The sequence below is a fragment of the Mixophyes fleayi genome, chromosome 6 (genome assembly GCF_038048845.1).
Source record: "Mixophyes fleayi isolate aMixFle1 chromosome 6, aMixFle1.hap1, whole genome shotgun sequence".
Lineage (NCBI taxonomy): Eukaryota > Metazoa > Chordata > Amphibia > Anura > Limnodynastidae > Mixophyes > Mixophyes fleayi.
Window position 1 is genome coordinate 184243951 of NC_134407.1, and position 26699 is coordinate 184270649.

The 26699-nt window shown below is 40.5% G+C and overlaps 1 protein-coding gene across 3 annotated transcripts in view; it reads left to right on the forward strand.

Annotated features, from left to right (window-relative positions):
- The first annotated feature begins 8950 nt into the window (after positions 1–8950).
- Positions 8951–26699, forward strand: part of CBFA2T2 (CBFA2/RUNX1 partner transcriptional co-repressor 2) — a 34423-nt gene continuing 16674 nt past the window's right edge. For 2 of the 3 annotated variants that reach the window (XM_075177547.1, XM_075177548.1), the window contains exon 1: positions 8951–9104. In XM_075177547.1, coding sequence (XP_075033648.1) covers positions 9077–9104 — 28 coding nt within the window. In that variant the 5' untranslated portion in view covers positions 8951–9076. Of the gene's footprint in view, positions 9105–24907; positions 25090–26699 lie in introns of those variants that run through there. The other variant, XM_075177549.1, reaches the window with a different exon arrangement.

Sequence of the window (26699 nt, forward strand, 5' to 3'; positions counted from 1 at the left end):
TGCTATGTATTTTTCGTCTTGTAGAAAACATTTTAGTAGTTGAAACATTGCCCGCATTCGGCCCTTCCTCTCCCAGGATGCCACCAAATCTCTCGTCCACTCTCTGATTATCTCCCGCTTGGACTACTGCAACCTTCTCCTTATCGGCCTCCCCCTCTCTCATCTCGCTCCCCTTAGATCTGTACTTAACGCCGCTGCTAGGCTTATTTTCCTCTCTCGCCGTTCCACCTCTGTATCCCCACTCTACCAAGCCCTTCACTGGCTCCCCTTCCCCTACAGAATCCTTTTCAAGCTCCTCACTCTGACTTACAAAGCCCTCGCCAACTCCACTGCTCTCTACATCTCTAACCTTATCTCTATTCACACTCCCTCCCGCTCACTGCGATCGTCCAACGATCGTCGCCTCTCTTCCCCTCTGATTACCTCCTCTCACGCACGTATCCAAGACTTCTCCCGCGCCGCTCCCCTCCATTGGAACAAGCTCCCCCGCTCCATCAGAACTTCCCCTAATCTGTCCTCTTTCAAACGAACATTAAAAACCCACCTTTTCCTTAAAGCCTTCCAGTCTCATGCCTAAACTCCCACCGGTCGGCTACCTCTCTTTCTCATCCCTTCTTCCCTTCTCCCCCTTCCTCCCGTCTCTCCGTCTCATCCATGTGTCTGTCTGTCTTCCCCTCCCTTTAGATTGTTCGCTCCTTTGAGCAGGGCTCTCCTACCTTCTGTTTCCATCACTTTTAACTGCGCTCTCCAGCTACTCAGCTCACCTCCTCTCAGTCCCTCTGCCCTCTGTCTCCTCTCGCTTCTCTCCGCTCCCCTCAGTGACTCTCAACCTGTCATCCGTGCCCACCCTCTTGGGCCATAGTTACCTGCCTGTACTCACTTTTCCCCTCCCTCCCTCTCTTTCATGCTGTGCCTGAGCCCCCAGAGTTATAGTGCTTACTGTTACTTGTACTGTGCTGTTTCACCTTGTACTGTGCCATTGTTTGTCCTTGTACGGCGCTACGGATACTTTGTGGCGCCCTATAAATAAAAATTAATAATAATAATAATAAAAACACCCCCGCCCATTGTTGTAAACATTATTTTGGCTATATTTCAATGCAAAAGAGCTAAGACACAACAAATGGGACTGCATGAAAAAGTCCACAGGGCGTACCCTCATTTGAACACAGTGTACTGTCATGTAAATCAGCTGCTTGCAAATAAAAGACACACACACACTCCTCTACAAACTGTAAAGTGGCCTTCAGCCTGCCACCTGCCCTCCTGACACCAGATACTTGATAAACATGCAATGTGACAGCCAGAAAGGAATATTTCTCCAGGAAGTAAAACCCACGTGTACAAATACTGACATGGAATGGATATTTACACTGCAGAGCAAACATCAGTGTCATTCAGCAGTCACGCTCTACTTTGCAGATGTTACTTAGCACTTGGAATTGACATTGGAAAATAAGAGATTAATGACTGCTTTAATAAAGGGTCAAAGGGGGCATTTGTCCCGGGCCCACAATGATAGAGAGTCCACCATTATCGTTCAAAGTAAAGAGCAGCCCTAACGGAATTTCCTTCTCTGCCCCCAGATGTCATAGTAAAACAAAAATTCCCTTGTTTTTAAGAGGATCTCTTTCAAATGAGTTTCTGTTTGTTGCAACATGATCCTAAGATCTCCAGTCCAAACACATACTGATAGGTTAAGTGGCGTGTCACAAGATTGGTTTTGGCTCTCTCCCACTGTGCTGAAGGTCAGTATCGCTGTCAGAATGTTGGAAGGTATGACCTATTTTTCCTGCCACTCTGCTCAGTGAGTTTTTAGGACAGTGGAGGTAGGTTAGAGTCGGCCTAACGCTGTAGAAGCGCTAGGCAAACCCCCGGGATGAGGCCACTCCCAGCTGTGACTTGGGATGTGGTCATGCCTTCTGTATATGTGAACACTAAGGGGTATATTTACTAAGCGACAGTTCCGTTGAACCGTCGATTGTCAGCGCTTTGCCGTAATTTTTAAAATGGCAATTTTATTAAAGACAAAGCACACCGGGGTGTAAATGTATCAAGCTGAGAGTTTGTCGGCGGGTTTGAAAAGTGGAGATGTTGCCTATAGCAACCAATTAGATTCTAGCTATCATTTTGTAGAATGCACTAAATAAATGATAGCTAGAATCTGATTGGTTTTTCAAAACCGCCAGAAAACTCTCACCTTGATACATTTACCCCCGGGTTTTGTCTTTAATAAAATTGCTGTTTTAAAAACGATTACAGCAAAGCGCCGAGAATCGGCAGATCATCAGAACCGCCACTTAGTAAATATACATACATGTCTTGATTGCAGGAATTCAAAACGTAATAAATTTGGCGTGTGTGTGTCTAAGGTAGGGAAATTAGATTGTGAGCTCTACGTGAATAGGTGTGACTGAATAATAGTATTTTATTGTACAGGAATGTGCAATATTTTGGCACATTATAAATTAAGGATAATAATAACAATTCCTAAATTCTAACCATATACCATAAAACTCAAGCTTTAAAAGTGAGTCCTAATAGAAGTATCAGCTGACCTCACAAGTCAAAAATAAAAACTGGAAACATAGATCATTTTTTTTAATGTGTAGTGCTTTCTTCAACAAATGTTAACATTATTTTTATATACTTTGTACCGATTAAGATTTTTGGGTGTCAATACAATCTCTTCAAATACAAAATAAGCTCTTACCTTAAACCATGAAATCACGAATTCCATAGTCACAGAAATCCACATTGAATATATGCAGTGCACACTTGATCACAGGCAGCTGATAAATTGTTCTGTGCCAAGAATTAGTTTATACCCTGGCTGAGTGACATCACAAAAGCTATTTATGATGTACGCTAGTGACATAATCAGCCTAATCAAAGCTTTGAAAACTCAACCTATCTACACTTTGTAATTCAATGGAGGGGAATGACCAGTCTGTTTTTATAACATATTAAATCAGAAGTGTTCCTTTTCCCTGGCACCTGGGGCATGACTGGCTGCCACATTTAGAAATCAATACATAGTTTCAATCTAAAACCATCCTACTTATTCCAGAAAGCAAAAAAGTTTTACTAAGGGAAACCTCTCCTGCCTTAGTCTGCAGCCTCTTTCATTGGCTGGAACCCCAGAGATTTCCTGAACCTGTCAATGAATTGAACTTCTCAAACCACTCACAGAGATTGCATTCCTGAAACCTCAAGGCAATTCTTTGGCTGCTTCAATTTCAGCAGCCAATAAAATCACAGAGCTTCCATTCAGTGAAATCCCTGAAATGTCACCATCCTATGAAACTGCAGCGGCTGCAGATTGTGAGGCTAAAGGAGTTTATTATCCTGATTCTAAAAAGAAAATCCTCAACCTGGGTGAGTTTATCTTTAATCCTATCCTCACACTGACCATCGATACATAAAAGAGTATATAAAACATATGCTTGAATATTATTTATAAAGAATATTTACATATTATATGTGATTCAAATTAGCTCATACACATGGGCACCTGTTTTGCATATGTTCAGTTCAAACTACTGCTCCTGGAATGGCTGTGAAAATAGAGATCATTGGTCTCTATAGGGCAGTGGATCTCAGTAGACAGTGACAATTTCCCAAATTTTTCATGAACCAGGAGAGCAATGTTGCAAGTTATGCTCATGGTTTTCAAACAGAAATGGGGGCCCACACATGTAATTTTTGCCCTAGGTCCAACAATGTCTTTAAACAGCCCTGGAAATGCACTTGTCTGTGACCGTCATAAGGGCTATTTTCTAACGTGGTGCTTAGATTCCTACTTACGTATATTTTTTTATATACTTACCTACATTTTGGAGAGAGGGTGCAAGAGGCAAGAACAGGGGGCATGACGATGCCATTTGAGCCAATGCACAGTGCAGCCATGTTATCAAGATCCCGCCTACTTCCAAAATAAGTGATGCAGGAAGTAGGACGATGTTATACTCTCTTGGGAGTCCAGGAGAACTAATATATGTATATATATATATATATATATATATATATATATATATATATATATATATACAAGTTAACCCGTGCATGATACTCATGCATTCTAGTCAAATCAAGCTACTTAAGGTCTTAAAAAGGTTCTTGTCATGCATTTGGACCTAGCCCAGGTCTCCTCAGGGGAAGAGTGTTAGTTCCCGATGCAAGCGGCCTTTTTAATGTGTGTTCATGAGGTAAAATTACCTCACGAAAATGAGTTTGACCCCTCAACTCGTAAATTTAGCCTTTACTACCCCTCCCACGGGGGGAAGGGGGGATGATGGAAGTTAACTGACTTGACTATTCTAATTTTTTTGTCAAATAATGTCAGTATACCAAATTTCAGGTCAATTGGATGAGCCCTTTCTGAGAAAATAGTTTTTTCCACACACACACACACACTAACGCACGCCTCTACACATGTGTGTTCATGAGGTAAAATTACCTCACGAAAATGAGTTTGAGCCCTACCAAATTTCAGCCCTTTTTGAATTTTTTTTCCCACACACACTAAGAATTTAGTAGGTCAGTGTATAACTCTGCCCAGCAGGTGGCGCTGCAACTTGTTTTTTTTTTCCACACACAGACGCCACTAAGCATTTATATATTAGATATACATATATATATATATATAATATATATATTTAAGTAAACTTTTGCCTACAGGTGTTTGCTTATTTTCGTGAATGTAAAGTTTTGCGGATGCTTGACAAGTCTCTGTTTCACTACTTTTGCCAATGGCGCTGAAAATATGAGGTATTAGTTCGTATTTTGATCAAGACATTTAAGCCTGCATCCCAGCGTCAAGGGCACCTCATTATATGCAGGTCCTACACTGACCCATATGCTCCAAACATCATTAACATGCTGTTAAAATCAGATGCACTCATCTTATATATATTTTTATATATACTGCAATTTGCTACCAAACTAAAGCTTCATCTGTCCAGAAAACAAAACTATATTCGATTTATTTATGTAGAGTGGGAACTGTAAAAATGATTGCCACTGAAGTCAACACCTTTCAAATATAAGAAATTGAGTCTTGTCATCTAGGTACAAAATACATCTGATTATAAAGAGGTTAATCAATTAGAAGATTTTATTTTTAATTAACCTTTTCTGCAATTGACTCTCTCATTTTCAAACCCTGTGTCTGTAAATCCATTACATTGTATTTCACTCATACTTGCCAACTTTTTGAAGTGCCCCTCCGGGTGCTCCCGCAGAGGGCAGGGCTTGACGAATCCCATCATTTTTGACCTCACCCCCATGATGTAATGACGCATATGCGTCATTTTAGAGCTGGGGACACAGTCAAAATTATGTGATTCCCTGTGAATCGCATCATTGCGGCTCTAATTTTGCCTACTTCACTAGGAATCGGGCAGATGTGGGAGGATATCCTACTCTCCCGAGAGACCTACACGGAATTCGGGAGTTTCCCGGACAATCCGGGAGAATTGGCAAGTATGATCTTACTTGGATAAATGTTGGGAATACTGAATGCAAAGGGCCTCATTAGAAGCTTCCCATTGGCTCTTGAAAAGGGTAAACAAGGGATGTGGAGGTGTTTGTGTTTTCTTATATCTTAAATTGAAAATGTGACTTTTGCTTTTCTTAATTACACTGACATGACACTATTCCATGTACAGCACTGTGTCATTTGTGGAGCTATATAAACGATAATAATAATAATAATAATAATAATAATAATGATAATATTTTCTTTTGTGTATATGACACTACATGACATGAGACACAAATCATAGGCAAACCGAGGGGGGGGGGGGGGTTCCTAGTGACTGGAAACCCCGCTCCAAGCCTGGGGCACTGTATAATTGAGGTGGCTGGACCCTGCTCCTGCTTCACACGGCTCTACTTTAAAAGGGAGAGCTGCGTGCACCTAACAGTAGTGCATGCAGCATTGCCCATGTATATTATGGGGATAGGGAGAGTTGGAGAGCAGCCAAGCACTGTCTAAAATTATAGCCACGCCCCCATGCATGCTGGTCACGCCCACTGATGGCGTGGTGTGGAAACCCCCCTCTACAAATCCTGTGTTTGTCCCTGTAAATACTGCTGTTTTTGAGTTGGATGTATCTTGTGATACACAAATCTTTACACATACATTCGGAGCGAAAAGTGCTTCAACTGTAAATGAAGCCCAGAATGTGTAACATGTAATATTAACTATACAAATTTTAATATTTAACACATTTCCTTCACAGTCAAGTGCTATTATTATTACTATTATTATTGCACTGTTAGGTCAGACACTTGTCACTTAAATTTTATATTATGCATCTGTGATGTCACTAGTTACTTGTGAACCAATAGACGGCACTGTCATGTATATGTGTTCCACAAAATGGCTGCCTTCAACGACTTAACTATTGTGGGTGCAGGGGGGAGCGGCCGCTATGGGCCCAGAAGTTGGTCAGATTATCAGGCACCACAATTGTTTTTGGACCACACAATTGGCGTTTTTGGGCCATTTTCCTCATAACGGTTGCACTATTGTAGTGTGTCGCCAACATAAGTTTGAGTCTGATTGGTTGCTGAAGGTCACAGCAGTTGTGCACTAAATTTCTTTCTACATACAACCTATTGGATCCTCTTCAGTCAGGCTTAATTCATTCACTCATCATCACCCTCATTGAGTATCAACATCATCATTTATTTATATATCGCCACCAACTGCACAGCGCTGTTGACTGTTTCAATTCCCTCCTTACTGTTTTTCCCTGAACCAGAGTCTAACCCCTACAATCTATTTTGCACACAGAGGCTAGATTGATTTTCCTTGTAAATTGCTTTTCTACTGCTGCTTTGCTCTGTCAGTCTCTACATTGGTTGCCAGTTTTTTAATATAAAATATTTTTACAAAAATACAAGGCCAGCAACAAAACTGCACCAACATATCTCTTCATTTGTCTCAAAATAATCTCCCAACTTGACACCTCCGTTCTGCAGAAGTTCTACATCTCCCATTAACACGCATTACCTGCTCTCATTCCCTGTTACATGGCTTTTTTCAGGCTGCAGCTACATTGTGGAATTTCTCCCCTTGCACAGCAAAACTTTCAAGTCTTCAAACCTTCTCTGAAAACCCACCTTTTCGGGCAAATTCCTCAACCTCCCTCTTAACCTGCCTAGAGTACCCTATTACCACCCGTTACACAGTTCACACAAGACAACAGCACTCTGACCTCCTGACCAACATTGCTATGTGATTGGATCATATAGCCTACTAAGTGCTTTTGACCTTTGGAATCTGGCTGGACCAATATGCAAAATGTAGCACTTAACCTTATGTATCAAACTCCCATTGCAAGCAGGACCATGTTACCTGTCTGTCTGTAACACCCAATCTTGTTTTATTACTGTATTTCTTCCTAATTGTAAAGCACTAGGGAATATTATGGTGCTGTATAAATAAATGTTGATTGATAATTGATTGATTTACACAGGAAAAAAAAAATCTGTTTCAAAAAAGCTATACTACTAAGTAGGACAAAGGAAGAAAAAAAGAATAACTTTTGATTAATGACCCTATTAAATTCCTAATCACACAAAAAATTAAATGAACTAATAATGGGGCAGCACGGTGGCTAAGTGGTTAGCACTTCTGCCTTACAGCACTGGGGTCATGAGTTCAATTCCCGACCATGGCCTTATCTGTGAGGAGTTTGTATGGTCTTCCCAGATTTGCGTGGGATTCCTCCGGGTGCTCTGGTTTCCTGCCACACTCCAAAAAACATACTGGTAGGTTAATTGGCTGCTAACAAATTGACCCTACTCTGGCTGTCTGTGTGTGTCTGTATGTCTCTGCCTGTGTGTGTGTTAGGGAATTTAGACTGTAAGCCCCAATGGGGCAGTGACTGACATGAGTGAGTTCTCTGTACAGCACTGCAGAATTAGTGGCGCTATATAAATAAATGGTGATTATGATGATAATCCCTATCACATCTATATAAGTAGACTAGACACCAAAGCTGAAACATCAGGCTGAAGTTAGCTTCTTATTCAGAAAACTTTATTTTTAAAGGATTAAATCAAGTTGGATCACTGATTTAACATTAGATTAACACTAAAGAGTGTCCCTTACACAAATTGCAATTGTATTTAGCCTGGCCCAACATAGGTTAGGGCATGAAATCAGGTGCAAAGTAGGCACAGTCCCTATCTTTTAACATCTTGAATAAGTAGCTGTAGTTTTGCAAGGGTTAAATCCCGTTGGGCCACAAATTTGATAGTGGGAATCAACACAGGGTGGTCAGTCACATATAACCCACTTGTATTTTGCCTGGCCCAACAAGGCTTTGAGCATGAAATGGTACAGTGGACACATATACCATTTGTATCATCTTGAATAAGTAGCTGTAGTTTTGCAAGGGTTAAATCCCGTTGGGCCACCAATTTGATAGTGGGAAACAACACAGGGTGGGCAGTTACATATAACCCACTTGTATTTTGTCTGGCCCAATGGCGTTATGGGCATGAAAGCAGCTGGCAAAGTGGGCTCATACACCATTCTCATTATTTTGAGTAAGAAATTAGCTGGAGTTTTGCAAGGGTTGTGTTAATCTAATGTTAAATCAGTGATCCAACTTGATTTAATCCTTTAAAAATAAAGTGTCTGAATAAGAAGCTGGCTGAATGAGAAGCTAACTTCAGCCTCCTATTTGAGATCAGGCCTATTATTTGTAAAACAGAAAAGCAGATACGACTAAGCTATCAAATCTGTTTATATGTCAATACGTCTATTTCTGCTATATCATTGTATATTCCTACTGCTACTGTATAACATTGTTAATGTAGGGATACTGGGACTGCTACACAGTTATAAAGAATAAAATGATACGTACTGTGAGAGGGGGGAGGGAGTTTCCTCCAGAGGGGAGGGGGGGAAGGAGGCCCTTTCCTTGTCCTATTCCCTGCCCCCTATCCTACACAGTCTCCTCCAGCTTCACCAAAGGCCTTTTAAGTAAAACAGAGCAATCCGAGGAGGGGCATCTTGTGGACTTGTTATATTGTGAAGCCACAGACGATCTACAGGATGGTTGGGATACCGGGATCATTTCACTGTAAGTATTTTATGGATTGCACTCCTGTTATTCACTTGTTAGGGGTAGTTAAAGGTCACCCCCTGCACTGTTGATATCGTCTTAAACCCTGATGCTATTAGATGGGCCTTTAGAGCTGTGAGAGTTTGCTGACAACAGTGTTAAACCAATCACCCGCTGGAGAGATCTTTTATTGTGGTGCTGAATGGGTTAAGTGACTGGTACTCGCCATATCAATAAATACCTGTTGTAAAAGTTTGTTGCTTCTGGCTGTTCATTGTCAGTCCCTTGGCTGCTAAGTGGCTAAATGCATGTGTTGAAGTATATGTGTATTTATGTATGATTGTTGGGTGCTGTTAGGAGCTGATCCCGTTGTGAAGTGGTTAATGTGATACATCTTGTCTACTCTGTAGATCAGTTCTCTGTGCTGGTTCCAGAGTGTTAGTGAGAGGACCGATGCTTGCAGGGATCACCTGGATGGCATCTGATTATTGAGTTACTGGGTGATAAGTCCTTTTGCAGTAATAAAGGTGTGTTAGGTGTAGAACGTCCTGGGCAGTAACATAACACGTTACAAGTCCATTGACTGCTCTGTAAATATTATGACTCCACATGGTGCTCTGTTTATTTCCATATATTATGTGTCTAGCACAGTGTATACAATGCAGCACAAACTGTCCTTTTTTGGTTGTTCAGTACGTGTATGTGTCAGGCTGTGGCTTCCATGTTGTTCTGTAGTTACTTTTCAGCAGAAACTGGTTAAACACTGTCCCAATGCACAGTTCCTTGTTGGACAGGAATTATTACAACACTTTATCATAATCTCCCATCTTTATACATATTTCACTATACGTAGCATGTGTATTGATGTATGTGGTTTTCTTGCAGAAGCCAAATTAGATAAGGGCAGTAGGTAGAGTAACTTTTGCTGCATCCTATAGATAGTAAGTACCTGCATACATATTTTTTCCAAATTACACCAAGGTCATCAGATAAAACAAATTTAGCTACTGTTTTTGGGAAGATTAAAAAACTTATATTTTATAAATGGATTTTTGTTTCTTGAACAGTAATACTTTTGAGCTTAGAAAATGGTAATGAAAAATAATAATAAAATCCACCTATAAGTGCTTAAGGGTATACATTTAGCTCAACAAAAAAGTAATACATTTTGGAATACAATATGTGTCTACATATAATTATGTCTGCACTAACCTAAAAACTTTATAGCATGCTACAGTATTTTAGTGGTTAAAAGTGTCTTGTTTGTTTTTCTTCTTGCTGTAATTAGAACTGTTTATGCAACAAAGTATAAATTTATTACATTATTATTATTATTATCATAATCCTTTATTTACATAGCGCCACCAGCACTTTGCAGAGAACATTTTATTCATTCAATTCAGCCCTTGAGCTATCTGGAGCTCACATTCTAAATTCTTTAACACACACTAGGGTGCATTTACTCAGAAGCCAGTTGACCTTCCAGAATGTTTGTGGACTACATGAAGCAATTTGCGCAAACAGAGGGAGAACATACAAAATCCACATAGATAGTACCCGGGTCAGAATCGATCCCATGTCTCCAATGCTGTGAGGCAGCACTGTCAATCAATTTGCCAACTTAGTTGGACACTGTTGGTTTTGCTGTCTGTGTTTGGCTTCAATTGTTTCTAAAATGCCATTTTACATCAATACACATCTGTATTAATTCAAATTTGCATATAGATACATTTTATGCATAAAATTGGGCACTGTACAGTTTATTGTCTTTAATTGCCATTATGTGTTTGGATTAAGGAGGTGTATACATTTCTCACTGGTTTTGTATGAAATGGCTGAAACTTTTGTGCTTTTTAGGTGGACTTTCTTCTTTTGTGTGAGTAGTTGAATCATTATACTGTTAATAATGCTCTTCATGACAAAAAAAAATGCTGAAAGCGATAGCAAATCAGTTTTCATAATATTTCGAGTACAGTTTACTAAACTAATGCACTATTGTTAATGGCCACCATGGTGTAGTGAGCGCTAGTGTTGGTGGCCACCGTGGTGTACGAGAGCGCCAGTGTTGGTGGCCACCGTGGTGTAGCAGAGCGCCAGTGTTGGTGGCCACCGTGGTGTAGCAGAGCGCCAGTGTTGGTGGCCACCGTGGTGTACGAGAGCGCCAGTGTTGGTGGCCACCGTGGTGTAGCAGAGCGCCAGTGTTGGTGGCCACCGTGGTGTAGCAGAGCGCTAGTGTTGGTGGCCACCGTGGTGTAGCAGAGCGCCAGTGTTGGTGGCCACCGTGGTGTAGCAGAGCGCCAGTGTTGGTGGCCACCGTGGTGTAGCAGAGCGCCAGTGTTGGTGGCCAACGTGGTGTAGCAGAGCGCCAGTGTTGGTGGCCACCGTGGTGTAGCAGAGCGCCAGTGTTGGTGGCCACCGTGGTGTAGTAGTGCGCTAGTGTTGGTGGTCACCGTGGAGTAGCAGAGCGTTGGTGCTAATGGCCACTGTGGTGTAGCAGAGCGCCAGTGTTGGTGGCCACCGTGGTGTAGCAAAGCGCTAGTGTTGGTGGTCACCGTGGAGTAGCAGAGCATTGGTGCTAATGGCCACTGTGGTGTAGCAGAGCACCAGTGTTGGTGGCCACCGTGGTGTAGCAGAGCGCCAGTGTTGGTGGCCACCGTGGTGTAGCAGAGCGCCAGTGTTGGTGGCCACCGTGGTGTAGTAATGCGCTAGTGTTGGTGGTCACCGTGGAGTAGCAGAGCGTTGGTGCTAATGGCCACTGTGGTGTAGCAGAGCACCAGTGTTGGTGGCCACCGTGGTGTAGCAGAGCGCTAGTGTTGGTGGCCACCGTGGAGTAGCAGAGCATTGGTGCTAATGGCCACTGTGGTGTAGCAGAGCATTTTATGTAATTTTTTGTCTGTGTTTTTATGACATCCTGTTTTCTTTTATGAGAATTACTTTTAAATATCTAGACAACTTTGTATCCAGAGAGAACTTAATAGATGTTTGCAGTTGTCTGCAATTAGGCTTTAAGGCTGCAGACAGACATTTTAGTTCTCTTATGCCTCCACTTAAATGGAATCGTAAACAACCCAAACAAAGACCTATGAGTGCTCTTACTTAGAAAACACCAGGTACAGGCGCGGAAGACTATCTCAATCTCTGTGCCTCTGTTGGTGGAGTAAAGACAAATAGGGCCTGATTCATTAGGGCACGCAAAACGGATGTACCCCCCCCCCCTTATATAAAATACATTTATTAGGGTGTTATGAATGTCTACTGTACATAAAATACATTCTTACAGTTGCTCCTGATTGCAAACATATGTTCTATCTTGGATACACAGCCATCATCACTATCACTTGGTACTTAGACCTGTCCTGTAGCTAGTGCAAGCGATATCACAGAAAAACCTTAAAGATGCCCAAAGCTTGAATTGGACGCTGCTGCATGCGCTCGAGCCTGCCACGCCCTTACTGTATATTGATTACATGCATATGCCCAGCCCCTCCCTGTTCTGCCCCTGAAATCGTTGGCTGCTGTAAGGATTCTTTGTGCTCGAAGATGAATTGGATAGATACATTTGCGTCCTCTGGCATATAGTCTTTTTCTGGGCATGTGCAAGAGCAGTTTAACTCAAAATACAGCATGTATAGGCATTAGTGTTCCTTGATGAATCGGGCCCATGGTTATTTGGTTATTTCTTTTTTTTCTTTCTTTTGGGGAGTCGGGGTGGGGGGGGAGTTTCAGTATAACCCACTCTTACCCATTGGGGGGAATTCAATTGGCCGCGTTACTGTAAATAAAAAATAACGCGGCCTGCACACAATTATTCAGTTATTACGATAGTAGTGCGCTTAAATACTGTTATTGCGGTAGTTTCAATGCCGGCTTTTTGCCGAATTAAAATTACCCTAATAATGGTAATATGTTTCACGCAGCGGTACTTCAGGGTGAATCGAATTACCCCCATTATGTTTTAGCTTTTTTGAAAATGCCATATCCACTTATTTGTGACTCACGCCAAGTTCAGGGGCATGGTAAATGAGGCCGTACTTATTTTACAGGTGCACTGCCACCTAGTAAACAATGAATGGGTTAAAAAGGCCGTGCCAAGTAACCCTCCGTTCCAAACCATATGTGTGATCGAGAGGACAAATCGCAAGCCGTGAACAAGAGATTGTGCTTGTGATTGGTCATCTCGCCACTCTCCCCAGACCCATTTTAAAGTGGTGAATGGATTTCATTTTCTGGCTCTCCATTAAAGAACAGATGGACCTCAAGGAAAAATGGCTACACTTACCAGGCTCCAGTACCCTTACAGTTAGTAAAATACTAATGGACAATTACAAGGATTTGTGTATTATACTCATGGTTTATTGCGTTTTGCTGTGCAGGGTCAGAGTACCCACAAGACCACCTATGCTGGGTTGTCTATTTAGGAGCATTTACCTAAGGCCACTATTACACGTTCTAGAAATTGAGTGAAATCCATTAAAATGCTATTGCGACACTTAAAGCACTGGCTCATATTGAGAATTTATCATTAAAAAGACAGTCGTCCTCTAGTGACATTAAACTCTGCACCACTGTTCTAATACCCTTGACTTTCCAATACCTCGGCATAAGAAGACTGAGGGGCTTGTTATTCAAAGTGTCTGTCAATTACTTACAGTGGAGGTAGGGGCTGGCTGGTCTGGGGGGCATTAGCCCCCCGGGCTGGTCCCATAGTGGGCTACTTTGGGCTGGGTCACTGAGCCACCTGCATTTCTTTCCTTTAAAATAGGCTGCTCAGTTGAGTCTTGACCCCCGGGCTAAAATTTGTCAGCCCTCCCCTGAGTGGAGGTAATCATTTTGTGGAATGGAACAATAGTCATAAGAATTCAGCCTTTCAGTTTACCAGGAGCTAATGAATTGGTTAAGTACAGTAAAGATCTACCTAACTTTATGTAGGTAACAGGTAAACTTTAATAAAACGGTTCTATGTACCCAAATGTACGCAAAGTACTGCATAGCAACCATTTCGGCATTTGTTTTTATTTTCTAACTTGCTCTAAAGGACAAGACTCTGGCTACTAAAGGTTTTACAGGACCTGTGAACAGAGAACACAAGTTTTTTTGAATAAGACTTTTTAAAGTTTCTCTACAACACTCGGCGACGTTGAATAAATATTATATGTAGCCCCAGAGAATGTAATATTGTGTGGAGCTGAAGTGAATTCCTGTTTCTCTGTGGACATTATCATGGTTAAGGCCTTGCAGGAAAAAATTCTAAGTTATGGTGTGTGAGGTTTCACAGAGCCAGCCAGTCTCCGAGAGCAGCTGCTATAGATTAAAGTCTGAGACTCCATTGATTAGATGCTACGTTTAAAACAGACAAAACAGACATGCTTATAAATAGATTCTTCTCGGAGCAGCATATTTTTTTTCGTTTCTTACAGGCAAATCCAACTGTTTTGAGTTTGAGAGCATCTGTACATATGGATGTAGTTAATGCTATACACATGTGTAATGCATATGTATGCAGGTAAAAATATATGGTAGAGTAGATACATATTCGCAATGCATCTTTGGAGCCAGACAGTCTAGCTTCCAAATTTTAATTCCGGCACCAAAAGTTTCAAGTAACTGCAAAAAACATCTACACTCCTCAGTTTCTCGACTCCTGAAGTTACTGTCCTGTTCTTCTGTTCCATATAATTTATACACAGGCATAAAAACCTAGCCTAGTGTTCTGCGTTATTTGTTTTTTTTCTAAGAATTAATTTCTTTGTGTACAGATTCCATCTTTATAAAGAACTGTTTTTCAATGACTACATGTCTCTTATAAATACGTTTTTGGTGCATTTCTGCTCTCTTCGACACATGCAGTGGTATCTGTACACAGTACGCACCAGGACATACACTTTCATTTGTTGTGTTTCAGGTGCATAGACCTTTCGGAGGTGGCTGCACAGATAAGCTGGGTACATACTAAAGAAATTTTTTCCCAATGCGACGTCTTTAACGATTTAACCAACGACAGAAAAAAAAAAAGCCCCGATCAGCATGACGATTCATGTGTACACACTATACCAGTTTTACAAGATTTATCTTCTGATCTGTGCTCTTCATGGGGCATATTTAAGAAACCACGATAGTGCTCTTACCGGCAAATTAAGCTCCCTGGGTGTTCTCCGCAAATTTATGAAAGGTGCATCGCTTTGCACTCCTCTTCGTTTTTGGGAGCAGTCACCATTCAACAGTATGGTGACTGATTCCAGCTCAAATCTAACAATCTAAACATTTTTTTCGGAAACTTGTCTTGATAATGTACGCCAGCCTCCGAAGAGCAGAGCTGGACAGCGCATGTGTGGAGGGATCACATGATCCCTCCCTGTCACTCACAGCTCTCTCTCTGCAACGACAGTTGCAGAGACAGAGCAGGGATCTTTGTGCGCCTGCGCAGTTCTTCGAAATGCACATGCGCAGTTGAAGGATGAAGAGAACAAGGAGGAGATCCGGAGACAGCGCTTCCGAAGAGGGGGTTAAGTATGATTTTTTTTATCACAGAAACAGCATTTTTCGGAACTACTGTTTCTGTGATCTGTTGTTCATAAATTTGAGAAATAGTTCAATCCTTATCCATGCGATAAGGATTGATAACTATTTCTCACTTTTGCCAATGATTGATAAATGTGCCCCCATCTCTCATAACCATAGGCTGAAAAGATAGTGACTCTGCACACTCCATAGAGATCTATGGTCACTGCCGGTCATGAGTGCATACACACTGCAGAATTGGAACGACATTGTTCCATCGGTGAACGAGACTTTTAGACCAGTTTAAAAATCAAATGAAATGATATGATGTGCTCTGGAATGATAATTGGCTGAAAAACCTGTAGTGTCTACCCAGCATTAGACACTATTATTATTATTATTATTATTATTATTATTATTATTATGGGAAATTTCGAAGGTGTGCATAAAGCATACTAAAATGGTATTGATGGCTTCTAAAACAAGTGTGACTATATTGAAATAATTTTAGCTGTTTCTAATCGCCTGCACCCTACAGTTTTGAATTATGTTTGTGATGCTTGAAAATTTACATAATTGTTCAGCCGATTGATCTGGATTAGCAGGAATGTTTGAAATAGTGGTGTAAAAATTAAGGAGGGGGGGGGACTAAACTAGGAAGCTATTAGTAACGATTTGGGCGTTTGTGCAGTTATTTTTAATGCTTATTAAATAAAGGATGTATCTAATGTGTTATTTGTTTGACATGTGAGCAGGCTGCTAACAGGCTGTCATTCCGTGAAGCACAGGTCTAAGTATGCAGAGCCCGTGGGTGTGGGAGCTACCAGGTGTGTAGTGCGACCTAGCAGATGTGTACTAGATGAACCGCACCTGGGATTCTCTGCACTTCTTCCCACCAGGTGCACAGGAGGTCTCCCTATTACCATGGGCAGGGTGGAGGGGGGAGGATCTGTAGCTGTTAACCACTTGATATCACACACTGTAATCTAGGACAGAGATTCTCAACCCTTTTTGTATCAAGCTCCCCCCTATGATGGTAATTGTTTGCCATGTACCCCTTAATTTGTGAAAGTAAAGTCTATAAAAAATTCCAAGTATCCATTAACGTGTATAAATGACTACTGTAAAATCCCATGTCTTTAATTTTGAATATATTTTATTTATGCATAATACATCACAATGTACATTTTAGTTGAATTTAACAGGCAGAGGTGCCTGTTGAATCTCTGTACCAAAGTTTAAGAGACCCTGATCTAGAAGATATTCTGATAACTTTATCTATTTGGCTATTACCATGTTTCTGCAAATAGCACTGTGGGGTATATTTACTAAACTACGGGTTTGAAAAAGTGGAGATGTTGCCTATAGCAACCAATCAGATTCTAGATATCATTTTGTAGAATGCACTAAATAAAAGAAAACTAGAATCTGATTGGTTGCTATAGGCAACATCTCCACTTTTCCAAACCCGCAGTTTAGTAAATCTAGCCCTGTATCTCTACTTATCACTTCCCATTATTTTATCCCTCTAATTTCCCTGTGCCTATTGGTTTCTCTCTCATTTCTCTTTGCTTCCCTGATTTGTAGTTTTAAAGTCCTTTCAAATGTGGAGATTTCGAGCAAGAGGTGTGTTTATGGTTTGAGAGAGAAAACACTATTTTATTTTAGCCTGATGCAGAGTTTTCTATGGGGAAACCAGCCCTGTATTTATATGTTAACAGCCCAGCTGGGTGACAAAACATTTCCTTCTTGGAATTAGAAGCTTTTGTGTATCTAATAACCCCTCCCAGAGTCCTTTGCAGCAAGCTGCCTATTATCTGACTTGCTTATGCGGTTGCAGAACACAAAGAAAATTCTCTATACTCCCAGTTCAATAGCAAATAATTCTGTTCTACAAATTACTTTTATTTTACCTTAAGTTTCTTCAAATAACTGGTGCTTTCAATACCTGGCTTCTGTTGTATAATCATATGTATTTCAACACCATTTCTAACCAAATATCTGACAAAGTGCTTGTGCACCTTTCCATGTATGTTGAAAATATGCATCTTGTGTACACTGCAGTGGTTACAAGTAGAGTTTGTGTGTGCTTGCAGTCTGTGCAATGATAAGAATGCAGCTGACAGCCGTATTTGCAATGCCACCACTAATAACCAGTTACTCGTAGCGTGATGGCACTTGTGTTTCATATAAAAGTATATATAAAAGGTGTATGTCCACGTTGACACCCATGTACACACATACTGAGTCCACCCCCAGCCCTTCTGGCTGTGCAGTAATGAAAAGATGTGTAATTTAGGTGGGTGGCTGACTTCCTTGTGAAATGAATAGCTCCAAGCAGCACAATCTCCATCAGACATCCTGGAGCCTCAGGCTGGCTCTGTGGAATGCCAGCTAAACCTCACTCTGCTCCTTTCTGAAGGGGGGACAATTAAGGGTCCTAGGTACTCTGGTCATGGGAAATCTCAGCAGGATATTGTACATATCATATGCTGTATACGTTGTCTCCTTCTGTGTTTTGTCAATAACTTAAAGTAGTAAATAAATGATATCTTATTTATTTAGTTTTCATTAGAAACAAAAGAACATTTGTTTGTGATTAAGGAAAGTTAACTGACTTTGAGAACATTTGTTCCTAATAGTAGTATGACACGTTTGTTACAGGAATGTTGTCACGTCCCAGAGATAATTTGCTTCTTGTTTTGTCTTGTGGACATATGAGCAGCATTTTCACATTCCATAGAAATATATATATTACATTCACTTTAACTCTATTAATTTACTTTCTAGATATATATTTGAACAAATGTTACCATTAATGGGTCTGGATGAGACCAGAAAGTCACCGGCCTTAATTGTAGCAATGATTTATGTGTTGATTTACTTTTACAGGAGTGCACCAAACAAATTTACATTTTACACTTATTTATTTTATTAACCAGCCTAGGTGGTGGTTTACTTATGGTGGGACTGAAGGGCATGGTGCATACTGATCTCCCATCTGTTGGGGCTTAGCAAGAGGAAACCCACGTAAACACATGCAATTGAACACAGTACTGTGAGGCAGAAATGCTAACCACTAAGGCATCATGATGCCCATATGTGTGATGTGGAAATATCTAGTGTTGTAGAGTTTTGATCTCTGAATCATTAGGCAGTAGATCTGAAGTGCGCATGTGGACCACGTATTGCAGAGGTGCTCAAACCCAGTGCTCAAGATCTACCAACAGTTCATGATTTCAGGATTTCTGTCTGTAGAACAGGTGGGATAATTACGACCCAGCCTAATAGATGAACTCGCCTGTGCATGATTAAAAAAATCCTGAACACATGAACTGTTGGTAGCTCTTGAGCACTTCTGACGTATCGCTTATCCCAGCACTGCATAGTTTCATCCTTGTACGGTAATTTATATCCAGTTACTTAATGTCATGTTATCATATGGAGGCTTAAAATTCTGTGTGTTTTATACCATCTCTCTCCTATCAATGGCATGGATACATTAGTGTTGTGTCCTCTGATCAAGCGCTGAGAAGAACACAGGAGTAATGATAGGTTTCTAATAAATGAGTGAACAAAACATTTACAGCCTGTCCTGATTTTTAGCAAAAAAGATGCTAAGATCATCATCGCCATTTATTTATATAGCGTTACTAATTCCGCAGCGCTGTACAGAGAACTCGCATCAGTCCCTGCCATTGGGGCTTACAGTCTAAATTCCCTAATACACACTCACACAATTTGTTAGCAGCCAATTAACCTACTAGTATGTTTTTGGAGTGTGGGAGGAAACTGGAGCACCCGGAGGAAACCCACGCAAACATGGGGAGAACATACAAACTCCTCACAGATAAGGCAATGGTTGGGAATCGAACTCATGACCCCAATGCTGTAAGGTTGAAGTTCTATCCCACTTAGCCACCGTGCTTAGATTCTATAATTTAAACTGAAATGTATGATACCTTTACCCTCTATTGAAACATCATTGTCTGCATAGTTACATGAGTAAAATCCTATACTTCACCATTAGATGATTTATTCATTTATTTTTTTTCCATATCACTCCTGAGAAAATTGTTACATTTTCCATTCGTTAGGCCTCCACCTTTTGTGATACAGACCGCCCCTTTGTTAGCTGGCAATTATAATGGCCACAATTTGGTAGATACATTTTTTTTTGTTTCCTATAACCAGTTTGAGGCATATCTGTTTTTTGTTTAATTTTTATTTATATATTTTTATGGTTTTTTTTTTTGGAGGGGTGCTCCTGGGCACGAGCATAGAAAAATGCTGGATGGTGTTGACAAAACCTTGCACATTGCCTTACTATAACAGCCTGGAAGCATGTTCATTAATGCATCTCAGATTTTCCCTGTAGCCTGGTGTACTCTGTACTAAAATGAGCATTCCTATAACACTCTATTGTATGTTACACAGCCTGTAGGCTTCCGAACACTGTAGGCTATGTTGAAATTGACACAAAGCTATCATGGAATGCTGTACTTAAACCGAATGATGCACACTGTGCAAATTTAATCTTTAAATGGGATTACATATTTTTATTAAAAGACTCTAGTTTAACGACCTTCTGGATCATAAGTATATTATAGCATTTAATAAACTCCGACCTGAACCAAAGATGAACATAGCAATTATATACTTTGTAGTAATTCATAGTGCTTCAGTGGGGAAACTGAATTCCCCAATCTATACAGAATGGTAAATAGACTGATAGCCTCTCTCCTTGTCAGTGTTGGTTGCTTAGGGGCACAGTTCTTTATATTCTAATCTAATTTTTACCTATTTAAAACCAACATTGTCAGTTCAAAACACTATAAATGTCCTCCATTTTTGTTTTGTTTTCCATCAATGTTGCACAGCAGCTCTGCATGATAGTACAGTAAGGGTAATCATTGGTTAACTCTGGAGTACCTGTCAAGTCACATTTATAGGCAAAAGTATGGTTGCCACAGCTTGCCCTTTCCTAACACAGGACACACAGACTCATTCAGGCGAGTGCTGCAGCTTGCTTCTACTGACATTAATAATTGCCACTCGCCATCTGGATGTTCTATGAACAGTTGCTATGTTAACTGTGTGTAGACAAGTCACTATGAAGGGGAAAGATGTTCTACAAGGCTCTACAGTCAGTGCCACATTGTTGGTCACTCCTGCTCGTTACAGTAAATATCTAATCGGCCAATTGTGGCACTCCATCATCCTCATCATTTATTTATACAGCGCCACTAATTCCGTAGTGCTGTACAGTACTGAGTTAAACATCCCCTAAGCCAGGCCTGGCCAACCTTTGGCTCTCCAGTTGTGGTAAAACTGTAAGTCCCAGCATGCCTGTCTGTCTACTGGCAAAGCATGCTGGGGCTTGTAGTTTCACAACACCTGGAGATCCATAGGTTGGTCAGGACTCTCCTAAGCTGTTCACAACAGATACAGGTCTTGTCATAGTATGATTATTTATCAACTCACAAACCTGTTCTGTGAATTCACACAAAATGCTAATGCTGCCTGTAAGTAACAGGTACACTTTAACAATATCATATCTTGTGTGATACATTGTTTACCATGGAAAATATAATCGTACTAATGATTTAATGCAACAGTCCCACTTAGAAGACTTTTTATTACTCAATGGCATGTTAAGTACCTTTTTTTTTTTTTTTTTTTTTTTAATGCATGCATCCAATGGTCCTTCTTTTTATTTTTAATTCTACAGACCATTTTCACCTTTTCATAATGTCTCTGGAGGTTACAATATATGGCTGCTAGTTGCATATGTGAAGGCAGAGGGAGAATTTTCCAGTACACAGAGCTCAAAGGGATGTTCCAAAGCCTCTCTGTTAACTACATCATGTGTCACATGACTGTGGTTGCCATGGTAGTCCATGACGCAGTGCAGAATTATAAATTATTAATAGCCTGAAGAAAAATGATAAATATCACGAAGATAACTATTAAAATAAGAAAACATACACTAAAAGTGGATTGTAACAAGTTTAAGGGAAATCTGAAGAATTACTTTACTGAAAGAGTAGTAGACCCCTACTACCCCCATAATTATTTATAAAGATGTTAATTTGAGTCAAGTGCACTTCATGATTTGAACAGAGTAGCAACCAGTCTGGAAATTATAATAAGGCCCCTTCCAAACAATTTGACGTTCCTCATTCTATAAGGAGAACGATTTACAAACGGAGAACATTGTACCCCCCCGAATGCTACATTCAGATACCTACACAACAAATGACTGTACTAAGCATGCAAGGGTAAAGTAAATATAATATTTTAGTGTGTCCTAGTGTCTGAATGCAGCACAAGACTCCTGTAACAGAGTGCTGTGGGCAGATGACTCCAGAGTGGAGTTGTGTCTTTGAGCGCTGTACCATCTTTGGTAGAAACTAAACACTGTGTATTACTATAACCTCCTATCAGGTGGAAGTGTGACGCTTTGGTGTTCTTGTTGCAGCCCAAGAACCTGGACAATTCGTAAAGATTGAGTCCATCATGAGCTCCTTTTTATAAGATAGTATTTAAGAGGAATGTGTGAGGCCATCTGTATCACGCCCAAATCTAGCTGAAATTGGATCATGCAATGGAATAATGGTCGTAACTGCACCAGAAAATCTACAACTGAATGGATGATAAAGAAAAGGCCAAGTCAAAGTCCAGATCTGATGTTGTGGAGAGACCTTAAAAGAGCTGCACATAATGCCCATAAAACATTAGTAGCATTGAAGGATGAGTGACCCTAAATTCCTTAATCATGTGGGAAAAGACTGATAAACGTGTACGTGAATTTGTTACTTCGAGTTATTGTTGCTAAAGGTGGTTCTGCAAGCTACTGAATCATGGGAATGTACTGATTTTCCTTTCACATGGCTTCTTCATGTCTGCTTGTTTTTTTTTAAACTTTGGAATTCTGGGTAGGTCTCCCGGTAGGGCAGGCCGTTCCCCTGCACCTCCCGCGAGGGCAGGCCGTTCTCCTGCGCCTCCCGGTAGGGCAGGCCGTTCTCCTGCGCCTCCCGGTAGGGCAGGCCGTTCTCCTGCGCCTCCCGGTAGGGCAGGCCGTTCTCCTGCGCCTCCCGGTAGGGCAGGCCGTTCCCCTGCGCCTCCCGCGAGGGCAGGCCGTTCCCCTGCGCCTCCCGCCAGGGCAGGCCGTTCCCCTGCGCCTCCCGCCAGGGCAGGCCGTTCCCCTGCGCCTCCCGCCAGGGCAGGCCGTTCCCCTGCGTCTCCCTAGGAAGTGGGCAGGATAGGAGCTTCTATGATGCAATTCATTGTGAATTTCGTCATTTTGGCCACGCCGCCATCACAAGATGACGTTTTTGAGTCATTCCGTCTTCACACATCATCGGGATCTCGCGGCGACGAAGAGTGAAGATTTGGTAAGTATGCTCTTTAGCTATTTGGATGCCACAAATGTCAACAACATTGGCATCCACGCGGATAAGGAGATCCAGTGACCACAGGAACACTACAGATGTTCTTTATTACTTCTGTTTAATATGCAGCCACCTGTTATTTGTTAGCTGTAGTACATTTACATGCTAATATACTTCACTGTTCTGGCGCCTACTATATTATTTGCAGAAGTAGCTCCTACAAACAGGTGCATAACGAGTTAGCTGCCACCCTGAATATATAAGGTAGTTTTTGTATGTCCATATCTTAGAAGTTTGTGGTAATTATCCTTGTACTTTTATATTGCATTGGAGACTTTATGCTAATTAAATAAGCACTATATTTCACACTTTTACTTAACTAGCGCCCTATTGTCTCCCTTTACCTCAAAATATATAATAACTCCTGCTGCTGATAATCGGTATAGATGATGTCGTATATATCTCTTTTATAAGTCAATATTAGAGCAACATTAAGGTTAGTGATATTTAATGGAGTAAGATGAAGTATTCGTACAAACCTTTATTGTCGTAATGCACCCACTAGTGTTGTTATCTGTGGGGTCATGTATCCCTTACTGTAGATTTGTATATAAGTAGTCAACGATGAACACAATGATTTCTTTATATATTAGGGAAGGAGAATATTTATTTATATTTTTTTAAACTAATTTCTCATTTTAAAAATTGAGCAACGAGGCCTGGAGCCATAAGCATTGCTCAGCTGTCTCAGTGATATTTTTATAATGAATAGCACATTAAAAGAAAATCTAGTCATTGGGGGACTCTTGATAAATAGTACCCATGGTGTGACAAAATATAATGGTGCACTTATGTTGTTTCACTTTGGAAAAAGGTTCATGAGAGTCTGGAAGCGGAATTGTCATATTTAATAACTGAATAACATTGCTAGCTAAAAATTAGATAAAACCTAATACTTTTTCCTTACTTTACACAGACGATTAGAGGTACATTGTCTCCAAGCCTCCAGGATAGTGTATTACGTACTGAAATGAATACTCCATTTGCCCTCCATTGAATGTTACTGAGCACTGCAGGTAGTGTCAAAATTTATGCAAAGCGAATGCGCGTGTGTGTGTGTGTACAGGTCCTTGCGCTTATGTTGTTTTTAGACTATGAGCGTCAAATCGCATTTAATTATTGGGTTGCATGGTGGCACAGTGGTTAGCATGGTTGCCCCACTTATATGGGGTCATGGGTTAGACTCAGACCATGTCCCTATGTGTGTTGGAGTTTGTGTGGGTCTCCTCCAGGTGCTCCTGTTTCCTCCCACACTCCAAACACAGACTGGTAAGTTATTTGGCTTCTGACAAAATTAACCCCTTGTGTATGCGTATGTCTGTGTGACAGGGAACATAGATTGTGAGCTCCACTTTGGCAGGGACAGATGTCAATGATTAAATGTTGTCTGTAAATGCTTTAAAATAACAACACCCTTGTGTAGGAGGCCTAAATGTTATATAGTTGCGCTGTACTGAAAAATTTGGCAAGCACTGTCTCTTTTTATAGCAAAATGGGATATTTAACTAGTTAAAAGGACTTTAATTTGGAAAGAATCATGAGCCGCAGATAAATATAGACAGATCAATTTTTCCCTTTGCTCTGCAATGTACTGCTGGGCTTAGTGACAGCAGACAGTAATGTGGCCTTCTCTCTCCCACCCCTCGGTGTGATGCTCTTGGCTAGGAGACGTCCCCGCTGGTGCATCCATCCATGAAGAGCCCTGCGTTTATTAAGGACTTACAGTCTTATTGGCTCTGAGCCAGCGGTAGGTGTATATCTAGTGACATGAAAATGCAAGAAGCCCTAGTAACAGAGCTACAGAGTGAACGCGCCAGGCAGATACAGGCAGGAGGGGGTGTCTCTCTTTGGCAGAAGAAACGAGGGTGGGGGGGATAATTCAGTTTGACAACACATCTGCAGTCCATCTGCGCCAGCACAGTCCTGCATCTTCCAACACACTGAGGAATCACAGATGTGTTAAACACACGCAGGGGCGGAGGGGTATCCCACTCAACTACACCCAAGGAAAAAAATCCTATTTAAAATTCCACGCCTGCAGATCCTAAACGGTAAGTTGCTTGCCTTTCAGCACACTGTCCTCTGCTATCTTCCTGCGTCCTTGCATATGTATCAATAATCCTTTACTCTATTGCAGTAATGCAGACAATGCAGCTACCTTAGCCTTTTAACAGCAATTTTTGGTGTATATTCACATACATGTATATATGTGTATATATGTGTATATATATATATATATATATATATATATATATATATCACACACCATATAGTATTTCTGTTGCTTTCCTATCTGTAAAGAGCCATTAACTCATTCTATATATTTTTCTACTTGCAGTATGTAACTAGTTGGTATTTGACTGGTGTGTGTGGAGATATATTAAGTCCTCCCCCCATATGCAAGGACAAAGAAAATTAAAAATACTTGCACACATACACCTAGGTAAAATATTGTCGCACTAGACTAGCCAGGCAATTCTTCTGTGGCATGTCGTTTCTATTTAATCTTAAAGGAGTATTAGGGATTTTGAGCGGCTTTGGTTCAGTTTTTCCAACTGTTTACATTTTGCAAATTTTACTTGTATGTGCTGCGTAATTTTTGGGTTTTAATATGAAAACTTTCGCTTCAGTGTAGTTATGCAAAAATGACAAAATACACATTTAAAATCTTGGGAGCCACACAAGTATCTGCTTTTTGTATTTATAATTTTCCTTAACCCAGAGGATTCTGGGAGAAATGTGATGATCTGGAATTTGTGAAAAATCACTATTTTTTTTATATTTATTGACTGTTTATAAGGATAACACATGGCTACAGCTGGTATCTGTGAATGACGCAACTTAAATTCGAAATGGGTCACATATATATATTGGTAAGTTCAGTTTTAAAGTGGTCTAGAAAGATTAGCATTTTAGAAGGTCACGCACAACATAGATGGCATTCATTAATCTTTATTTTGTGCTGAGGAGGGGGAAGTCGTAATGTACCTTTGTTTGTGTCTATGATTTTGACTTGCTCCTTGTAGACATTGCTATACCTCTGCCCATGTTGTGAATTTGTGTTGGCGAAACAAGGCATATTTTCTAAGAACATTTATATTAAATACATATTAGTTAAATAAGGGTGCAACAAAGTATAAATACCACACAAACACAATGTTATAAGTTGTTCCTGATGTCTCTTGATATATTGTCCCAGTTTTTCAATAGTGAACATATAGTAGTTCTATTTGCTACGTGAGTTATGATTTGAAGAATGCGTTATGATCCCGATTAGCAGTCATGTGACGTTCTCTTTAAATATTTTCAGTGCATTTGAAGTCTGTGATACCTTCTCAAGCATCCTTTCCTCTGCTTCAGACAACTCAAGAGACATTTAGGATAAATACATGTGAAGTGTCACACTGTCCTCCCAGTCACTATGGATGCATGCTTATGTGTCTTGTCATAATTCCAGGCATAAGTCAATATAAAACACTGCTTGTTCTGCAATAACCAAAGATATTGCAAAGTTTTCAACCTTTATAATAATATATAGTATGATCTTGTTTCACTCTTGAAAGCATTATCGCTCTAAAAAGAGAGAGTAAAGTAATAGAAAATTAAGCAGTAATCTCAGTGCATTTTATTTCTTTTTTTACCTTATCTGGTTAAAAAATAA